Source organism: Bombus vosnesenskii, unplaced genomic scaffold, assembly GCF_011952255.1.
Source record: "Bombus vosnesenskii isolate JDL3184/JDL3185 unplaced genomic scaffold, Bvos_JDL3184-5_v1.1 scf7180000014511, whole genome shotgun sequence".
Classification (NCBI taxonomy): Eukaryota; Metazoa; Arthropoda; class Insecta; order Hymenoptera; family Apidae; genus Bombus; species Bombus vosnesenskii.
The window spans coordinates 1-21,426 of NW_022883493.1; the positions used below are offsets into that span (position 1 = coordinate 1).

A 21,426-nucleotide genomic window follows, 5' to 3' on the forward strand; every position below is an offset into this window, starting at 1 on the left:
CATCAAGGGGATACACCGCCACAACAGACGAAGCGTCCGACAAGACCGTCATCGGCGAATCACCATACCACCAACTCCTGGCAGAATTCCCGGACCTCACCCGCCCACGGATCTTCGGAAAAGAGAGAATTCGACACGGTATGCTACACCACATCGAAACTACACCTGGTCCACCAGTCTACAGCAAACCGCGTCGGCTTGCACCTGATCGACTTAAAGAGATAAAAGCGGAATTTGAACACATGATCGAGCAAGGCGTGATGCGACCATCGAAAAGCCCGTGGGCATCACCCCCGCACGTAGTGCCGAAAAAGGACGGAAACCTGCGTCCATGTGGCGACTACCGTGCGTTGAACGCCCGCACCGTACCCGACAGATACTCACCGCCACATATCGAAGACTTCGCGCAACATCTGCATAATAAGCGAATCTTTTCAAAAATCGATCTAGTCCGCGCTTACCACCAAATTCCGATTGCGTCCGAGAACATTGAAAAAACCGCGATAACAACGCCTACCGGACTTCTCGAAACAACAAATATGATGTTTGGACTTCGGAACGCCTCGCAAACATGTCAGCGGTTCGTCGACGAAATCATACGCGGGCTCGATATCGTCTACGCGTACATCGATGATTTTCTCATAGCCTCGAACGACGAAAACCAACATCGCGAACATTTGAAAATCTTGCTCAACCGTCTCAATAATTACGACGTTGTGATAAACCCCACGAAATGCGAATTCGGCGTGCACGAAATCACATTCCTCGGATACTCGGTAAACCCCGACGGAATTAAGCCGCCGCCCGAAAATGTCGAAGCGATTGTAAAATTGTCGAAGCCCGCGAACGCCAAGCAACTACGTAGGTCCCTCGGTATGATAAACTTCTACCGACGTTTCATACCGGGGGCCGCAAAAACACTTGAGCCGCTCAACGACCTGTTAAAAGGCGCGAAAAAGGGCAACGCGCTCATCGAGTGGTCGGAGCAGTAGGAAAACAGCTTTCGCGAATCGCAACGTGCACTCGTGGACGCCACGATGCTGGCGCATCCGATACCAGGTGCGCCGATCAGCCTCACGGTAGATGCGTCCGACTACGCAATGGGGGCAGTATTACAACAACGCGCGAATAACCAATTACAACCGCTAGGATTCGCAACGAAATCTTTGACCCCCGCCCAGCAAAAATATAGCGCGTACGATCGCGAACTACTCGCGATATACACCGCAGTCAAACATTTTCGACACGCTTTAGAAGGCAGAAACTTCACAATATAGCGACAACCGTTGCCTCGGCCCTCCTCTCTACATAGATAGCTCGTTTCGGCGTACCTTCAAAAATAACGACTGATCAAGGACGCCAGTCCGAATCAAACCTATTCAATGAACTATGCCGGTTGCTCGGCATTAAGCATTTACGCACAACAGCCTATCACTCCGCATCCAACGGAATGGTAGAGCGCCTACATCGACAATTAAAAGCAGCAATAAAATGTCACAATACGAGCATCTGGGTAGAAGTCCTACCAATTGTTTTGTTAGGTATAAAAACCGCTATCAAGGAGGACCTGAACGCAACGGTAGTCGAAATGGTTTACGGTACTGGCATACGATTGCCGACAGAATTCTTCGTACCAACGAAGCAACAGGCCAACTCGGAATTCGCGAACCGTTTAAAGGAGCGAATAGAGAAAATCAGTCCTCACCCGATTACGCGACACGGCGAGAAGAAATCCTTCGTGTTCCGCGAGCTCGAAACATCACCATACGTATTTATACGCCATGACGCTCCAAGCTCTATCTTATAACCGCGCATTCGCGAACCGAATACAATCGCGAATCCTGTATCAAGTGTACTCATTGACATTAGAGTGAATAAACATTTATCGTTCAAGAAATCTGAGTTTTCCTTCCGACCCTATCACGACATACCACCTCAAACAAATAAATCAAAATCGTATGTTATAAATAAAATCTGACTTCACGAGGTGTTGATCCCTCATAAAAGAAGTCTTTTATACCTCGCAGATGATTCATAACATGACGTCTACTTTAACTTGTTCCTTATACCTCCTTGTCGAAAAAGTTAATAGTTTACAAATTCGAACATTACATATGTGACGGAAGAAAAGAGAGAGAGAGCGTTTCGTCCTGGGACTACCGGTGGACTTGTCAGTAAGGCTATGCTCGGTAGTCCCTGCCTTAGACGTAGAGTGAGTCTCGCTAGATGCGGTATTTATATCAATCGCTCGTATATTCGACCCCTAGAGAGTTAGACAGACAGACTCGTTGTCGTCGTAGCCCTCTAGTGTTGGTGGTTGGTACCCGCGGCTCGACCTGTCGGCGTCCTATTGATACCGATCCGCCACACATATCTACATAACATCGGCCATTATATTTGCCAAACCAAATTTGTTTTCTTGTAACGTTCTGTGATTAATTAATGCTACAACAAACTTAATATAGATTGTCACGTGCAAAATGTGCACGATAAATCAGATGACTACGATACAATCTTCAAATACGATCGTATCTTTCGTATACAAATTGATAGTTTCCACCTAACTGACAGATTTTTATACCCTTGGAAAAATAACGTCTTGACGAACAATTCACGCCAATCAACGCCAAGAATGAATCACGCAAATTCTACTGGAGGTCCTCTATTCACTTTTTCGATTTATCATCAGCTGGAAACATCAAAATTATCGGCTGGTGATTGGGAATTAATCGAAAAATAAATTACAAGCATTGAGACACGCGAGTGCTCGTTTCTTTCACTATTTTTCTGTCTGCTTGTTGGAATATTAAGGCGCAGTCACGGCTCGCCAAATTTATTCCCGATCCGTAGTGCCCCGTGTCGGTGAAGAAATTTGAAATGCCGGATTCGAAGGCGTGGAATGCCAACAGCCACGACAGAGAGCCCTCTTCTCTCTTTCTGGTGGAAAGACGAACGGGTGCACGCGTATGCTCGGACGCTCTGACGCACGAAGAACCGCCCGTGAACAGAAACCAGACACGCGTGTAACGTAAAACCGGGCCGTCGATGAAAACGAACAAGACTTTCGCGACCGATGGGCGTTTTCAATGACAGATCGAATCGTTCAGTTTCACGGTTCGTTCGGGGTCACAGTAGCGTTCATCTTGGCATAAAAACGCGCTAGAGACGATTTCTCATACATTGGTTAAAGTTGATGTGTGTTTCGGCGAATTGTCGTTTGGAGGAGCGATACACCTAAAGAAACGCACATATTCATAAGAATCTACGTTTCGTATTCTTCGTATCGATATCTTATTTTTATTGGTCGTATCATATTCGATGTAATAGTTGGTTTTTTAGCTAGTGAATTAACAAGATTTAATAAGAAATTTAGTACAAATGCTCCATGCGTCGTGTTTGACACGTCGTTGTTAAACTCTCATTTATAGGAAATTCAAAGCTGTATTTTCTCACCCAGCTTAAACCCTACGAACTCTTTTCACACGTTTCACCCGTCATTGAACGAAACGATGAAAACGTTCATCCATCCACGTCTCTCCAGTAATAATCCAATTAACCTGTTTCCCCAATAAGTCGAAATCCGCGATCGAAACGTGAGATCGCGAAAAAAAATGCGCGCCTACTTTAGAATTGCGCCATCCAACAACGAAAGAAGAAAACTTCGTGAGCCAGCAACTACTTTGTCCAAAAGTGGCTTTATTCGAAAAGTCTGCTGTTCAGCGTGCTCGCGCCAGCAGCACCAGAGATCCCTTATCACGGACCATTTAAGTAATGAGCCGGCACTTAGCAGCGCCGCTTGTCTTTCATTCTTCTCGTGTCTCTGTGATCGTCGTCGCCGTCGTTGGTGTCGTCGTTGGTGTCGTCGTTGGTGTCGTCGTTGGACCTGTGTCATACTTCGGCTTTTTTTCCTTTCATCCTCGCGTCTCAGACTCGGTAGCGTGGTACGGAAGGAGGGACGGGCACCGAGCTTCGAGTGACAATGAGCAAGCGAAGAGGAACGGCCGTCTACTACTGGGACCCACCATTAAAGTTCGTGCTTCTTTCGGAGCACGTCTGCACACCCCAGGGCTCCTTCTCCTTCGCTAACAATGCCACTTTGCAGACTTCGCAGTTATCTTCAGCCGGCCGACCTTCGGCTAAGGCTTCCTAGCTGGCGTGCACCAGAGACACTGACCGAGAACCCTCTTGCTTTTGGTCTTTCGTTGCCAGTTGACTCATTCATAGGGGACACCATTGTCGGAGAATTAGTTTCAGAACGAAGGAGAATTGTTGGTGATCTTTAGTTAATTTAGAGCGGAAGGTTTCGTAATTTGTAATTTGTAGTTTACAACAGAAATTCCTATTGTTTATTAGGGAACTTATGCCGCAGTTCCTTACATTTGAGGGAGGTCTATGGTAGAAATTTTTATGGTAGAAAAATATCGTAGGAGTCAGCCTCCATTATTAATAATACGGACACAGCTGTGCATATTTTACTTTGTAATTTTAACACGAAAATATCCAGTGATCTTCGGAGTATTTGAAAACATTTTGGAAACAATTAATTTGTTAACTGCGAAGTTTATTTCCTTACATTTGGGGGAGGTCTATGGTAGAAATTTTATGGTAGAAAAATATCGTAGGAGTCAGCCTCCATTATTAATAATACGGATACAGCTGTGCATATTTTACTTTGTAATTTTAACACGAAAATATCCAATGATCTTCGGAGTATTTGAAAACATTTTGGAAACAATTAATTTTTAACTTTTTAAAGTTTAATTTCAAAAATGCCTCTATGGGGCGAGCAGGTAAAATCAAGCAATAACGAATAAACACGTCGAACGTAGTTAAGTGGTTAAGAGCACAAGAAGACAGTTCTTCGCATACCCGTCGACACTCGGACTATTCCTTCTAGCTAAACAGCTCTCTAGGAGAAAATCGAGCATTCCAATTCAGCAGAATCTTGAATTGTCTGGAAGCCCTGGAGGCAAAGCAGGGGAAACAACCGTTGAGCGAAAGGACGAGGAAAAGAGAGAAAGAAGGGAAACGAGAAGCGTCCGGTGACGTTGCAATTTTAATCGTCCTCCGGTTATCTCTTCTGGGCACACTGCGATAGTGTGACACAACCGGTAATATTAACTTAGCAGACAGCTGTAAAAGTTAGTCGGGGTGATAATGTAGCATAAAGAATGGCTGTGTCCTGTGTCATCGAACGATCGATAAGCCGCTAGTTATCAATGTCCAAGCTAGATCTATTGTTCAGAAAAGAAAACAAAGGATGGTCGACCACAGAAAACGGTACACTTTCTTCCCTAAAGGCTATTCTGCCAGATGTGGTTAATCGAAGCAGTAGCTCAGATGTAAACTGTCCTCTTCTCTTTACTCTAAGTTAACCAATAGTTGGGCGAATCACCAGAAATTTACAACAGGGGCCCCAATCGGTGACCTGGAAATTCTGGGGCCTGAATACCTGTCTAACGAACACCTGTCTACTTCGATCAGTGTTTGCGTTACCGTTGCTTGCCACCAGCCAAAATAAATAATTACAAAGCATGATTTAACACTAACTCTACCAGGCCTGGTCAAAAGGCCGTGTTTCAACATTTAATTTAGAATTGTACAGTCATTGTTGTTTCTTCTCTTCTTCTAACTTTATATAGATTCTTATGTCAACAAAAATTGAGAAATTGATTAGTCGGATAATATAAGAATTTACATAAAGTTGGAGCTAGCGTTAAGATAATAAATTCGCACTCTTATAAACCGATTTATAGAATACTGCTCCCACTATAGTAAAATGAAATATACTATAAATAGACGAAGAATTTCATATGTTGCTTAAAAACGTTTCTCGCAAAGAACCAATCTTTAATCTAAATATATATATATCCAAACCCCGGAATATACTCTGCCCGTTCCCAAATCTCATTCTATGCTAATTTGATTATCTGAAATCGCAGTGCACGAGTTTCAAGATCGACAGCTAATTTCGTCCGTGTCCAATCTTCATTACTCTCTTCTTCTCTGTTATTTGTTCTCGAAACAAAAGTTACGATACGTCTCTGTAGTTGCATACATTACAATGTTAACGGCTCGTTCTCCAACATTTCGAACAGCTTGAACAAATCTCGTTCCAATGGCCTGCCAATCAAGCCTAGTTGTGGAATAACGCAACACGCACAACATCAGCCGCATCTTCGTAGTTTGGTACATTAAAATAGTCAGTGGAATATAGTGGCATAAATTTGACTGCGAAATCCTGGGACACTCTATATAAGGAAAGGACCCTATCAAGGGAAGAACAAGATTCGAGTAAAACCTGATCGAACAGTAATATTCGCTGGAAAAACTTGTTAGATGGTAATATTTGCAGGAAAACATCGTCGCACAATTACGGTCACAAGGGAGACATGGTCACACGGTAACATTCGCAAGAAACTTTAATATGCCAATCACGCACAACGTCTGGATGCTTTAAGAAACAATGGTCTTTCTATCTGCCGAAGAGCACACGACATTTTCCCACGCGAATCAAACTCGCCACGCGATAAAAGACCCGCCACTGGCCAAAAAACTGAGCGAAAGAAAAAGGACGGAATTAAAGAACCGAAGAGAAACCTCAAAACGGCGTGTCCGTTGAGGGTAATCACAGTGTTACGACCGTTCGCGGAGAGACGCGGTCGCGAGGAAAACGCGTCAGCGAGAGGCGTAAATTCTCGCTACGATTCGGTGAATCGACGCCGCGAAGTAGTCGTTTCCCTGTTTCGGTTAAGATAACAGAGGTGGTTAAATGAATATGACACAGCAGAGTAAGTTATATTTCACCGTTTATTCCAACAACTTATAACGAAGACAGTTACGCTGGTGCGTATGTACGAGATGAGTGAGTGACTGATCTACGGGTGTGTATACCCGGTTGAAGGATATTGACCGTTCGAAGGATGTAAAATCAGTACTGTCTTGGGAGACGATGCTGTCTCGGAGGAAATCTAAGGATGGGTGTGTCTAGCGCACGGGACCATCGGATTTGTTGGTGACGATTTTAGTTAGGAGAGTGAGGGAATAGGCTTCGTTGTTAATTGGTCACACGAAGGGTCTTAACCGCCCTCGAGAGAAAGTGGTTAGTGGGAGGAAAGTTGCAGCGTACGTGAGAAAAACTAACTTTCCCTTGTCACGCCGTGGTAGACAATAGTCTTTGGAAATTCTTCGGAAACAGACGTTTGTTTGGTTTGAAGGACCTTTACTAGGAAATCTATGAGATTTATGGAAGGTACTTGAGACTGTTGAGGGTACGCAGTGAGCATCCGAAGACATCTGGTTGCCATCTTGCCCGCGGTGTGTGGCCTCGGCTAGGTAGAGTGTTACGCGACGTAACACACAGTGATTTGGCCGACGATTTCGGCCAATCTGCATAACTTAACGCGCGTTTCCATTCGCTAGTAATTAGAGTCGGCGATGCTTACTTTGTCCCGGTCGGCAACGAAAAAGATAAAAAAGAAATCCGATTGACCAACGATAAGGGAACTTCCGAGCAGAAACCACAGATCCCATCTCGAGGAGTATGTATCGTCTTTAACGAGCCTTATTTTCGCTTTCGAGTTGCGTGTCACGGGAGGCGAGCATATCTATATTCCCTTTGTAACTTGATCTGCACTGCACTGTGTGTATTCGATAATATTTTTCGCGAACGTGCGTGCTGAATTTGCTGGGAGAATTATTAGGTAAAACGGAGAATATTGCAATTTCTACACAAAGGGCGTGTCACGATTTTTCAGGTTGGTCACAAATTAATATAGCGTAGTCTATATAAAAAAAATCTTACTAATAAAATTATTATACGATTTCCTGCGTGCACGACGCTCGAGGAATAAACGAAAGTGTAATTTTCATTTTCAAGGTTCGCGTCACGAAACATACGCATTTACGGATACATCTCACCACACAGTATCGTATTGTGATTGCAGACACGTGTTTGATCAGCAAAAACGGGACACGCGGTCGGTGATCGCTTGCACGTCAAGTACAGGATGTGAATTTTTGCGTTTCGTCCTCCAGGCCGCGTGAGAAGAAACACTAGACAGGCCTCTGATATATCGCACGGGATACGGGACACTGCGTTTGTTCCAGACGCACACAGATAGGCCATGCATGGACGAATGAGAACTTATATTCCGGCACAAGGATAATGATTGAGGATAGCGTCGCCAGATTATAGAAATTAATGGTAATCATCGTTCGACCGCGAATCCCGCGAATTCCCAGCTACCAGGAAAATGCTTATTTTTCTTTTCTTTATCAATACCTAAGTAAGTTTGAAAAGTTACATGTATAACAGCAACAATGTAAATATGGATGCTGTTGACATTTAGGAGGGAAAATGTCGATGACTATGAGAGTCCTCTTTCCATCATATGTATAGTTCGGATTAAAGGATATTGGTATCTCAACGTTTATTTGCACTTTTAGAAGTTTCTCTTTGTGTATTTTGTTTGACTTCCGAATTTTCAAAGATAACAGTATCTTAAGGATACAAACTTTAAACGTATATATTTTTCACCCCTTGTTCGACCTTCGGGTTGAGTAAAGTACGGATTATGTACAAAGGTATTTAAAGCGTTATAAATCACAGATTTACCCAGCGTGGCATAAAACGAAAACTCTACTCACCAATGTCCTTGATACGAAGTCTTGACGAGTTTCACAGTGAAGAGGAACTGTATAGCGCACACGAGGAGACAGCAGAGGTTTAGGGAGAGGGCGAGTGCGCACAGCGCTAACGTCACCTCGTAGACAATCGTATACTCTTCCGGGCTGATCAGGCTACTCGGCGTCACCGTTAACGGTGAGATCTTCAGCAAGAAGATCAACGAGAGTAGCGCCAGTAACAACGACACTAGACACAATAAACCCAAACTGGTCAACGCCTCTTTCGCGCTAACCTCGTGGTCCTTGTGATTCCTTGACAGGGACGACGACCAGGAAGCGTTCAAGGGGTACGCCGTGGAACCGGGACCGGTTAACTGTCCCCCGGTAGTCGTACCCTGAAGAGCAGGTGCAGGCGAAGGTGTCGCCTGACTGGGTAATCTGGACAGTCTCGAGATATCAAAGCCTCCATTCGCTGTAGGTCTGCTGTCCTGGTGCAGCGGCGCCGGGGATATCACCCCCAATGTAGTCGACAGATTATTATTATTGTTATTGTTATTCCCACCGGCAACAGGACTGACGCTGTTCACAGAATGCTTCGACGTGGACAACGGGGACAGATTAAGAGCGTGCGAGTGATTCAATCGTTGAGAAAGATTGTTCACGCTCAACTGAGAATGATTCAAAGGGTGTCTGTGAGTGGAAGATGGCGTGGTGGCAGCCTGATGCACGTTGGCTCTTTGATGGACCACCGAGTCGTAAACGTCGACTCCGCGTCCTTGGCTTCCCCCTGTCGCTCCACGAACGTTGCTGTTTTGCTTGTAATGATGGTGTTGCTGTTGATCCTGTTGGTGACCAGAATGATGGTGGTGGTGGTGGTGGCCGCCGTGCAGCGAGCCCGAGCTCGCCTGGTAGTCATTGTGCTGGTGCCTGGAGCCCGCTGACGACGATTGCCCCGTCAGGATATGCTTCAGCATTACTCGACGCTGGAATGCCCGAGGAAGACTGCGCTTCTTCCTGCTCCTCTACATGGCGCTACGCGGGACTCGCTTCTGAGCACGTCTTTCTCGTTGGAGGTTTCTTCTTTCTTTTCTTTCCCAGTAGAATTTTTACACAATTCTTTCTCTCTTTTATCATTAAATTACCTTTAATTCTTAACGACCTTTAATCTTTGTCTCTTCTTTCCTATATATATATTTTTGTTTACTTTTCTCCGTAGCGAATTTTGTCTTTCTGACGCGGGATTAGGTTCCTGGACTTAGGGAGTTGCTACACGCCAGCTCCACCATGGCGACGGCATTCACTAGGCAGCCTACATAGCCACCTTTCAGCTCACGCTTCGGGATACTTTTTTTCGCTGAGATTCTCCGCGATGAGGCATGAAAGCAGAGACCACCGTCTGCGGAGGCATGATTATTCTATTGTTCCTTTTAACGAGTAATCGTTTTACTCGAGTCCTCTTACTAAACCGTAAGTACAAAAGACTATTATACTTAGATAGGTACTTGGTCTCAAGAACCAACTTATTTTGGTCTTTCCATTAAGTTCTTAATTAAATGCTCAATTAGATATTCATAAATATATCTTCATAATATTTCCCTCATCTATTTGTTTGACATTCTAGCAACCTCGTTAAGACGTCCGCCACTTCAACTTCTATCTACAAGTGGCAAAAACTGAAGCTGATCTTCTTCATGGAGAAACATGCCGGAAATGGCATCCGCACGTGTGAATAATTATACTCAGTGTCCAGGTAGTTCTTTCGATCATCCGATAGAAGTCGTTTCTGTTTTTCAGAGTTCGTTCACGCCTCCAGAATGTAAAAATATCCAAGGAAGTACCATTAGGAAGCAATGAAATTCAGAGCTTCTGTGGTTATTTCTTTTTCTGATTGTTTCTTTTCTTTGCCCAAAATGGATGATTTCTATATCAAAGTGTTTATCCGTATTTTTTTTTAATATTCCTTGAGATTTTCATTCAACTCGATTTCGAATTTTTTACCACCCGATCTTCTGGTTGACGTCGTTGAGAAAGAGGAACGAGTGCACAGGAAGCATGGTCGGCGTGAGCATGATTAGATCCGGTCTGCCCGATGACCTTGCCAGTGATAATAGCGGTTCGTTAAGGTGGTTGCAGTTTTGGTTTGCTTCTGTTTCGATTTCCAGCGGACTCGTCAGCCGGCATGGCTTTCGAGATGCTCCCCCTGAAACAAGTCGAAGGGAAATAATTAATGGACTCTCTGTTCGATTGTACGTGGATGACAAGCTGACCGTAAAAAGAAATATACAAATACGATTAGAAACTGTAATCCGAACCCCTTTCGGTTTGATCTGAAGGTTTCTTTTTCTAGATGGAACCAAAGATTCTTATCTGGTTTATGGTGAGCTAAGGAACTCTTTGAAAACAGCATTTATAACTTTCGAAAAAGAGACAGGTATTTCTTGCGCGAACAATTGAATAATTAATTCGTTCTCTAAATATCCTTATCTGTTGTTCCTAAAATACATAATGATTGGAAGCTTCTTACGGGAAGCGCAATCAGCCGCTGATATCATTGAAGTCGAAACGCCATTAAAACCATATTACGATTCGCATGCGACATGCTCCATTCATGAAAACACAAAAGCAATAAACAAGTACAAATCAACGAAATAAATCCTCCGAGAACGAGACGTTACAGGAATTATACCATTGCGAGGATACAAAAGACTTGCTCATGAGCTACTTCCTTCAAGTAGTCGAGCGGTGTATTTTCCGGTCGTTAACTTCCATATAATGGGATATTAAAGAGTACGGATACAACGCTGCTATTTTTCAACTGTTCATTATCAAATTACGCAGCGGGAATCGTTGCAACGACAAAACTGTAACGACTCGTACCTGCGTATCTTCCATTTAGCTGCGGTAAACGCTGACTTGTCTGCGTTTTTTTTTTCACTTCCTCGTTACGGAAACCAGGAAAAGTGATTCACAATACAGTTTCTAACTGTACTTCTCGCGATTCTTTCTTAGAAACAAGCAATTGCTTCTTTTCAATTTCCTAAATCTATAATAAAACAGTCCATTCCTTGAATAGAAATTAACTTTAAAACTTTAGGCGCATACATTGTACGTATCGTATGTATGTATTTTGATTTGAAAAGAAACGCGGCAAACGCCTTTGAAAAGACGTTAGGTTTTCAACGCCTTAACTAACTTAATTCCAGAGAGTTGTAAATCTGCTGCATCTCCAACATCTGAATATCAATCTTTTACAATGACTTGCTCTCCAATTTATTAAAATTACATCTCTCCCGTTGCACCGACCTTCTTTAAAGGTTCCCGCGGCAGGTTGAACCCGCATCACGTATCTTCCCTCTTCCTTCCACCCCCTGTTCCCTTTCTCTTTCTATCGGACGGGAAGAGCGGGAACGCTTAAAACGCGCGAATCACGCGAGCGCCTCACGATTTGCGAAACATCACGTGAAAATCACCGATCCGATCTCCGTGCGCGCGGTGCACCGTGGGGGTAACGATTAAATCGACAGGATATACTTTATTGGCTATTCCGTTATTACAGGCTGTAGTTGGCGGGGAAATTGTCGCTATGGATCGATGAACTCCATTGTAACAACGCACCTTCGAATTGCATCGGAAACGCTTCTGTATTGCGTCCACCGTATAACCTATCATCGTGTGTTTAGGGTAAATCAGTGGATCGGAAGTTACGTTTCTATGTTTCTCGCCTGTCAGTATAACACTGTGCAAGAGATACAGCAAGATCCTAAAATCATTCGAGTACAAGTAGCGTAAAATGGTCGTTTAAATTTCAATAAATTAACTATTCATACGTTAATTGTACGCGGTCAGGATTAAGGGGTACGGCGATGGAGAAGATTTTGTTAGCTAGATGTTGAGTAAATAATCGAAGATGATAATTTTATAAATGTTTCGTATTCATGATGATGGAAAAGATATAATTTGAGTTACGTTACGTTTGAATAAGATAGACTTTTCCAAGAGTGGAGGATTTGTAGAGATAGTGGACGTAATAGTAGTATGATTTAATACTTGATGTGTCTTTTTTTTCTTTGACATATAGGTCACTGTGGGGAGTAATATTGATCTAGATATAACTATCTTTTCTGAGAAGTACGTATATGCTTATGGGAACTATGTTTGGTTAATCAATAGAGCCATTCTTTTGAGAAATTGAATCTAGAAGAATTCGACGATACTTTGCCTTGTTTCAATAGTGCATCATTTTAAAGAAACGCCTGCGATTATAGTATATAATTGCACATAGGTATATGCAAAATTGCATTTTCAAATAATTAAATAAAAAATATAGGAATGTATCAATGGGAAGAATATTTGTTAAAGATCTTTCCTTTCTAATCAAATTCGTCCAACAACCCCATTCTCGTCAAACATAAAATGAACGGTGCCTTTCTCAAAGAAACAAGAAGAAAATTGCTGTCGTTCTAAAGTTCTTCTCCATTGCTAAATTACCGTTCGTGTTTCTGGTTACACTCCAATTATTCGATTGTAAGAAGCAAGCAATCCCTCCATCCAAGGGCTAGATATAGTTTCTCGAGTAGTTCTCTTCAATACCGTTATATCGATGAACTCTTTTTGAATAAAGTTCACATTTATAAAGCAAACACAATAAAATACGACAGGACAATTGTAATCGATAAATAACATTTTATTAGGATATTATAAGAAGCTAAGATATCGAGTTCTAATTGTGAATATCAAGCGCTCGTCGTTCGAGGAGATTACCAATATTTTCTTCCTTAACAATATGAATTACGAAGTTTCGATACCGTTTATGACTTTAAGATCTCTTGATAAAGTTGTATCGTTAAAATCTTACTGTTCCTAGGGAAAATATATAGTTAATATATATAGTTAAATATATATAGTTAAAACCGGAATATATATAGTTAAAACTTCCAGAGGAGCACCTCGCAGACAAATTATTGATTGTTAGTGTCGATTGACTGTAATCGATATTTGGTGCGTGAAGTTGTATGTTTCGTGAACCTGCGTTGATGCAGGGATTCTGTTGCAAATCATAAACTAAAGAGCCACTGGTCAAGGTGAAAGAGGTTCAATAAATCCAGTGTTAGTGTAATTTGACACTTTATGTGCACCGGGTGTATGCAAACAGAGTTTGATGTTCTGAACACCACGGTTGTAAGATTTTATTGAGACCCCAGTATTGTATCCGCACGGTGTGACCCTCTGTTGATGATTGCCCTCTCCACCAGCCGTTTAGTCTCATCTGTCTATCGTGCCTTACCAGCCAGGGGGTTTCCCTAACATCTGAGATATCAGATTTGCAGCTCGGAGAGGACAGATAATTCGGAATATCCCAAAGAAGGGCAAGGTACTGGCCGAGCCCCAAATCACTTACATAGAATTACTTACATAGAATTACTTACATAGAATTACTTACATAGAACAATCACCTACATAGAATTTTTTTTTTCTTTTCTTTTTTTTTCTTTTTTATTTTCTTGTTGAAATTATAATTAATTCTCACGTCGAGAATTTTCAGTTACTTTACTTAGTATTATGCAGTGTTAGCTGATTATTAATAATAAGTTAAGACTTATTATAGATAAATATAATTTACTCACATAAAATAAATTCATTTAATTAATTATGAGATTAATTCACTTACATAATTATGACATACAAGTAAATTTTATAACCACAAATTTTTAAATGTTATACTTTGAATCTGTTCTTACATTTAATTTTAATTTTAATTAAAAAAAAAACCTTACAGCCAGTACCTCTAAAATATTTGTAGTATCGTGGACGAAAGGCCTAAGAAATATCGGGCGAACTACAGACAATGTCGCGAGAGCCGAGGCGCTGTCGGCTCCATCAATGCATTACCGGGTCCTTCAGGTAAATAGGTAAATAGCCGAAAAGACCTTCGTGACCCTGGCTACGAGCGTCTGTAAAACACGTGTGCGGTGGGCCCAGCAATAGACAATAGAGCGCTACAACGGCCCGAGAGGCAGTCGAAAAGCAGAGTGCGAGTCGAAAAGCAGAGTGCGAGCGAGGAGCCGTGTGCGAGTTGAGCGGAGACAGAGGTTGCGAGTGGCGTTGCCGAGAGAGTGTGGTTTGCGCTGTTTTCTGTGCGTTTGGCGTGAATAGTTCAGGTTGAACAACAATCGTCTTTTTCTGTCTGATTAACATCTCTATTGTCCACTCTTTGTAAACACATTATATCACGATATTACATATTCAATAAAAATTCTGATGAAACATTAATTGAAACATCTAAACGCAACAGAGAATGGATATAATTAAACAATTTTCCAATATTTCAACATTCATTCATGTACATCGATTTTTATTATCACATTTGTTTCATATCTGAAGAATATGTATTTGTTGGCATTAAAATATTCTCTGTTTCAATCCTTGGTCATTTTAGATCGAGACTTCAAAATCTTCTTGATTAAAATTCTTAAATTTTTTTAAATGGGAATCATTAATTAGAGGACAAAAAGTTGTTCCAATTATTTGAACATTCTGCTATTCATACAATAACATATTTCATTTTAAATTAAAACGAGAATAAATACTATTGTGTATAAATTTAATAGAACGACACACGTGATTTGTAGTCAACACTGTGACAGTTTGTGCAATTACCTTTTAATCGAGTGGAAACGAGAGCATTTTCAAATTTCTATTAACCAACGGTATTATCAATCAATTTTAACAATGATTGAAGGTTGCAAAATTAAATATAAAATGATTTATTAATAGCATACGTAGTGTTAAATTTGCAAACAAGCAGCGTATCTTTTAAGAATAATAAAGACACCAGAAAATAAAGATAATATTCTAATTACATTGCAAATTAATGAATAATTTAAGAAATGTATTTTTGTTATATTAATGTATCACAGATTCTAGGTAAAGTATTAATTTAATTTACTTATTACTTAGGAGATTGTATTTGAAATATAATTACAATTTGTAAGGTGTAATCAGCACACCTTTAAGCTAGTAGATATTTGGTAGCAGTTCTCAAGTCTTTGTGCAATATAGCACAATTGAGTTTAACCGAGTTTAATCCCTTTGACCAGCCAGCTTCCAATTTCATTTATGGCATAAACTCCTGACAATTTCATGCTCTTCAGAAGAAACACAATGTCCTATTATCGTTTTGTGATCGTTGAATATGATCACTCTAGCGTTTTAATCTCCTTTCTATGTATGATGCGGGTATACCGTTTTCTGTTGTTTTTAGATTCAAGTGACGAAAACTTATGAAATGATATTTTAAGTTTAAACTGATCAATTAATTTAATTAATTGATTTATTGTAGCAACAATGGTAAATTGTTTAAATAGAGAAAGAAATTTAAAACGAAAAATGTATGAATGTAATATTTGAAATCTAAAATGATAAATTATTATGCGAAAATAATAAAACTCGCAATGTCAGCACATGGTCTCATTAGAACGTGTTTAACGAGCGTAGCGTAGGCGTGAAAATGAAAACGTTGAGGCTCTCGTGGTGTAAAAAGGCTAAATTCCTCATAAAAATACAAGAAATGAGAGGGAACGTTCGCCCTTGAACACATAAAACCAAAAAAAAAAGAAAAAAATAGAAAAGGAAAAAAACCACAAATTTTAGTGAAGCTATTTTACTGAAACTTATTATATCATTTTAACAGCTATATATAAAACGTTGAATTATTTCCTTTCGCGCAGAGCAATTTTATTTCAAATTTCTAGCTTCAGAATGATAATTACGTATTTGTAATTATCAACAAGCTTTAAAAATATGGAATATTCAGCCAGATGAAATATAGGTAAAGTATTTAGAAGAAAACAGATTGAAATGTTTTATGTAAAACGATTAAATTAAGTGGTTGAGTTTGAAAATTTGACTCGGTTTAATAATTCAATGGAAAAAATATTCGCCCTATGAAAAAAAATTCATGTTCCTGTCGATATATCGGCGAGGTGCTCCTCTACTTTCGACTGCTCTGCAATTCAAATGCAATACTCGAATATACATGGCGAAAGAAATGGAAATTGAGTAATTTAAGGGAACCAATTACTCTCGCGTCGACGTAACTTCAAAATGTTTCACGTGTCGGTGTTTGCGAAATGAAGTTCGTCGTTATCCGACTAACACGCTTGCAGATGCGTTCTTTTTGTTGCAAAGTAAATGAACAAATTGTGAACAAATAATGTTTACAATTACATCAAAATTAATGTCCTAAACTTTACCAAGAATTATTAAAAATCCCTGCGTATTGCTTACGTAATGTTGATATTGAGTAGTACCATACATAACCTCAACATTATGATACTTACAAACATCGCTAAACAAGTAGTGCGAACGATGTCGAGTAAGTATTCACTATGTAAAAAGTATTTATAGATAAAAAGTATGGGAAATATATAACCGAATGTATTTAACTTTTCCAACATTTTAGCATTTCGCTTGGCGTTGGTACAACTTGAAGTAAATGAAGTAAAACGCAAAAATGTAGAGCGGGCAGTTTCCTACATTTCTAGCGCAAAAGAGCACAATGCTGATATTATAGCTCTTCCTGAATGCTTTAATTCACCATATGGAATACGTAATAATTTGTTTTTTTTTTCAATAATTTACTATGTGTGTAACAACTATATAGAAAAAGTAAAAGTAGACAAATTACCTTACCGTTTATACTTCCATAAAGATTGTGAATTGATTCGAGAATATAGGATTTCCCCATTTTCATGATTATCGTGATTGTTGTATAAATATATTTTTTAAGATACTAATAATTAGGTACTTATAAATTAGTATTATCAATTATTTTGCATTTATAATTCCGCCTCTAGTATAAGCGTTAATTGAAAACTAACTTTATGTTTCAAAAGTACTAGCAAAGTCGTTGAGTAACAAGCCACTGATGCTAACACAAATAGCATTGTCGTAATTAAATATTTCTAAATATTCATTTTTCATTTTGAACCTGTAGAACCAATTTATTATATATACTATTAGCTAAGTAATTGCATATTTAATTAAGTCGAAATATAAAACTTAGTTATTTTAATAATTTAAAAAATAAAAAACTGACAAACATTTCAATTTAATTTATGGTTGGAACAAAAGACAGTTATTTTTCATTAATTGAAATATTGCAATGCAGAGTACTTTCCAAAATACGCCGAGAGTATTCCTGATGGTGAAACGAGCGTTGCTTCATCGAACGCAGCTAAAGAAAACAACATCTATGTAGTTGGTGGTACGATGCCTGAAATAGAGGGCGCTAAATTGTACAATACCTGTACTATTTGGGGTCCCGATGGAACTTTGACAGCAAAACACCGAAAGGTAAGTAATATATTCCTTTATGGCTTTGAATTTGAAAATATTGGGGTGAAGAAAGTGACTCTATCTAGGAATAATTTAGGAATATACATATGTACATACGTATACTATAACCAATTCTATAATTTACGGTTTATAAAATACGTTATGATACGGGAAACGCCCATTTTTGTTGTAATGTGTTTGTTGTTGTATAAATTTTTCACATACTTAAAATATTATTCTACTTATTTTTTCTGCTTTTTAAACATTATTAAATGATAAGATTTTTTAATAAAAGAAAGTGATGAAAACGCTGTCAGCTATTAAATAAAAAATAATTAAAGTTTAGGAGTTGGTAACTTTGATATTAAATTACAAAAGTTGCAGCAATAGAATTAGCGACCACATTTTTATGTTATTAGGTACATCTATTCGACATCGACATTCCTAATAAGATTACTTTTCGAGAGTACTTTTCGATTCACTCAGTCCTGGTAACTCCCTAACGACGTTCGATGTGAAGGGCTGCAAAATAGGTATTGGCATTTGCTATGATATTAGATTCGAGGAAATGGCACGCATTTATCGGAACAAAGGTACAGTAACTTAATCGATCAATACTTAACTAGCAAAAAATTAAATATCTTTCTTAAATATATTCTATATAAAATTAATATAATCCGTAACTCTGTATAAAAAGAAGCTTAATTTAAAAAACCAGTATATTTGCTGAAAATGAAACAAATAAAAGAATTAAAAGCACAATAAGAGGACTGTCCTCGCATATTCAGAAATGATGGAATGTGAACCGTGCAACTACGAAGTTATTTGGTATTCGGTGGCTTCATATTTCCTGCTTCTCTGGGTTAGGTTGCCAAATGCTGATATATCCAGCGGCATTCAATATGACCACTGGACCACTGCACTGGTCATTACTCCAGCGTTTCAGAGCGAATGATAATCAATTATACGTTGCCTGCATATCACCGGCTCGTGTTCCTTAAGCAAGTTACGTCGCATGGGGACATACACAGTTGACAAATCCCTGGGGAAAGATTCTTTACGATTTGGAAACTCAAGAGAATATGGCAGTCACCGATATCGGTAATTTACAGCTTGAAATTAAAAGCGCGAGATCCATGATGTAATTAATTTTTAGTCTCGTTAATTTATCGATTTAGCCATCTTCCTCTGTATTTGTTGAATTTATTAGTAAGCATTACTTATTACTTCGTATGTTTCTTTTTTCTATCAGATCTAAAAGTTGTTGAGGGAGTAAGGGCTCAGATACCTACATTTTCTCAGAGACGTACAGATTTGTACGACACTGTCTGTAAGAAGGAGTAACTCTACACTAAAACAGAAAATGTTTTTTTATAATATTTCTACTACGATATCCCTTTTTTGTGAATTATTACTAATTTCTTATCATTTGTACTAAATGAATGACTCAATTAAGAAAACCAAAACGTTATAAATAATAATCTGTATATCTTGTGTATCAACATGCAATTGGATATTATAATAATATAGGAATGCTATAATAATATAGGATAATAATATAGGAGAATAATAATATAGAAAAAAATACATGCTTTTAAACACCTTTAATATCGATCACAAAAATTGTTATAATTCACAATGATTACGCATACATAAAAGACCCCTTGATAGTAAAATTTACGATCAAAAGGCAATTACGTATCGTTTAACAACATTTAATTTATAACACCTTTTAAACATTTAGACAGATTAACACACAACACTTCTTATATATAAACATCAATTCGAAGTTATCAGCTTGGAGAAATTGATCGATTAATACCTGTAGATTGTCTGTCTCGATGAAAGACTTAAAGAGAGCAAAAACATGATAATGCCGCTAATATAATATTCCTTCTTTCTTGTATCTGTCTGCCTCTCAGGTCGTTTTACTAATTACAATAAGTAATTTCGACTTCTTTGCGCTCTCTTTTAACGCATTCGAGACCGAAAGAAATTCATATCCGTCAGTAGGCAAGGGTATAATATACATATTTTATATATAACTTATGTAGTAATGTATATATCATGTTAATTTCATATTTTTTTCAATATAGAATTATTATATATATATATATATTATATTATATTATATTATGACTGTACATAATACATTATAGAATAACATAGTATATAATTTTATATTTTAAAAATATGAGGCATACTATTTAAGATTGTCATCGATTTAAAATCAGAGTATGAAAAGGATACCCTGGAGAGAGTAAAACACAGAATCATTCTAACTAAACATTCAGATCGTACCGACACCTAGGTATCGTCTTACAATTAAATCTCGGTCTCGAATGGATTAAAATGAAATACATACTTGCAGCTTCAACATCTTCAATATCGAGGAGATTCAAACTTTACAAATAAATGTAAATTGCGATGTAAAACAAAGCGATGTAAAAAGGGAAAAAGGAGGAAAGAAGGAACAGGGAAACAAAGAGAAGAAACGAATTTCTCATTTTCTCTTGCCAGGAATATAAGATGCTAAGTAATCTTCCTAAGTAATCTCCTCCAGCTTTTTCTAGTTTGATCAATAATTATTAGTACATGTTAGGAAAACAAATAGAATTTTTGTTCTCAAGCGAGGTATAATTTAAATTTTGTATGTACACAAAAATGTTAAATATCTGTAATAAACATGGTACAATCAATTTTTTACATAAAATTATATTGTATAGGCTATTGTTATTTAAACATTTTAAATTGGATGAAGAAAAAAAATGACGCAAATAAAACGTAGGACATTTTAATTAAAGAGACTAATATAGAGATTTATCTACTTAACTGTGATTAAATCATCTCCACTTAACGCTCTACCTCTTCTATTAATTATGCTTCGTTAAACTATGATTACAGAGGATGGGTTTTTTGATAAAATGACATTCTGACAAATATATATAGATCGATATATATAGATATAGATAAACAAATATATAGATTCTTACAACAGTAGTTATGAATGAACAGTAGTTATTGTATCAATTCCGTTCTTCAGAAGCTTCATTTGTGAAAAGACAATTCGCCAGAATAGGGATTCACTGTAGTTATAGCTATAGGATTTCAATCTAGTTGACAGACTTGCTTTACGTAGAGAATATCTGTCTCTTGTTCTACCTTATCGCGATTCTCTCCTCATCTTATACGCTTTGTCGAGCAAAGTAATATTGGCATATATCTCGGCTCTGGTTACAATCATTAGTTTCCGCCTAAACGGTTAGAATCACATAGCTCGCGCTCTGCTCTCGTTTATTCAACATTCAGGCCATATGGTCGCATGCGACGAGTTTTATGTTAATTCCGACCGATTACAATACCTTTCTTTCGTTTACAAGGAACGACGAGACTGGCAGTTGCGTGATTTCCAATGCAAAAGCCGCGATATCTGCTCGATAACCTAACCTCAACCGATTTTGT

At 38.7% G+C, this 21,426-nt stretch overlaps 1 protein-coding gene across 1 annotated transcript; it reads left to right on the forward strand.

Moving 5' to 3' along the window:
* Positions 1-9,331: 9,331 nt before the first annotated feature.
* Positions 9,332-10,185, forward strand: LOC117239962. Its single transcript, XM_033505784.1, has 2 exons — positions 9,332-9,701; positions 9,845-10,185. Exons 1-2 carry the CDS (start codon positions 9,332-9,334, stop codon positions 9,871-9,873), a joined length of 399 nt encoding a protein of 132 aa, XP_033361675.1. The 3' UTR covers positions 9,874-10,185.
* Positions 10,186-21,426: the final 11,241 nt, after the last annotated feature.

What these genes read in the sequence shown, in the direction of transcription:
- LOC117239962 (XM_033505784.1), top strand. Translation starts at nt 9,332, where the DNA reads ATGGCGTGGTGGCAGCCTGATGCACGTTGGCTCTTTGATGGACCACCG. An exon ending in GCACGTCTTTCTCGTTGGAG is followed by an intron (nt 9,702 to 9,844) that starts GTTTCTTCTTTC and finishes TTTTCTCCGTAG; the next exon opens with CGAATTTTGTCTTTCTGACG.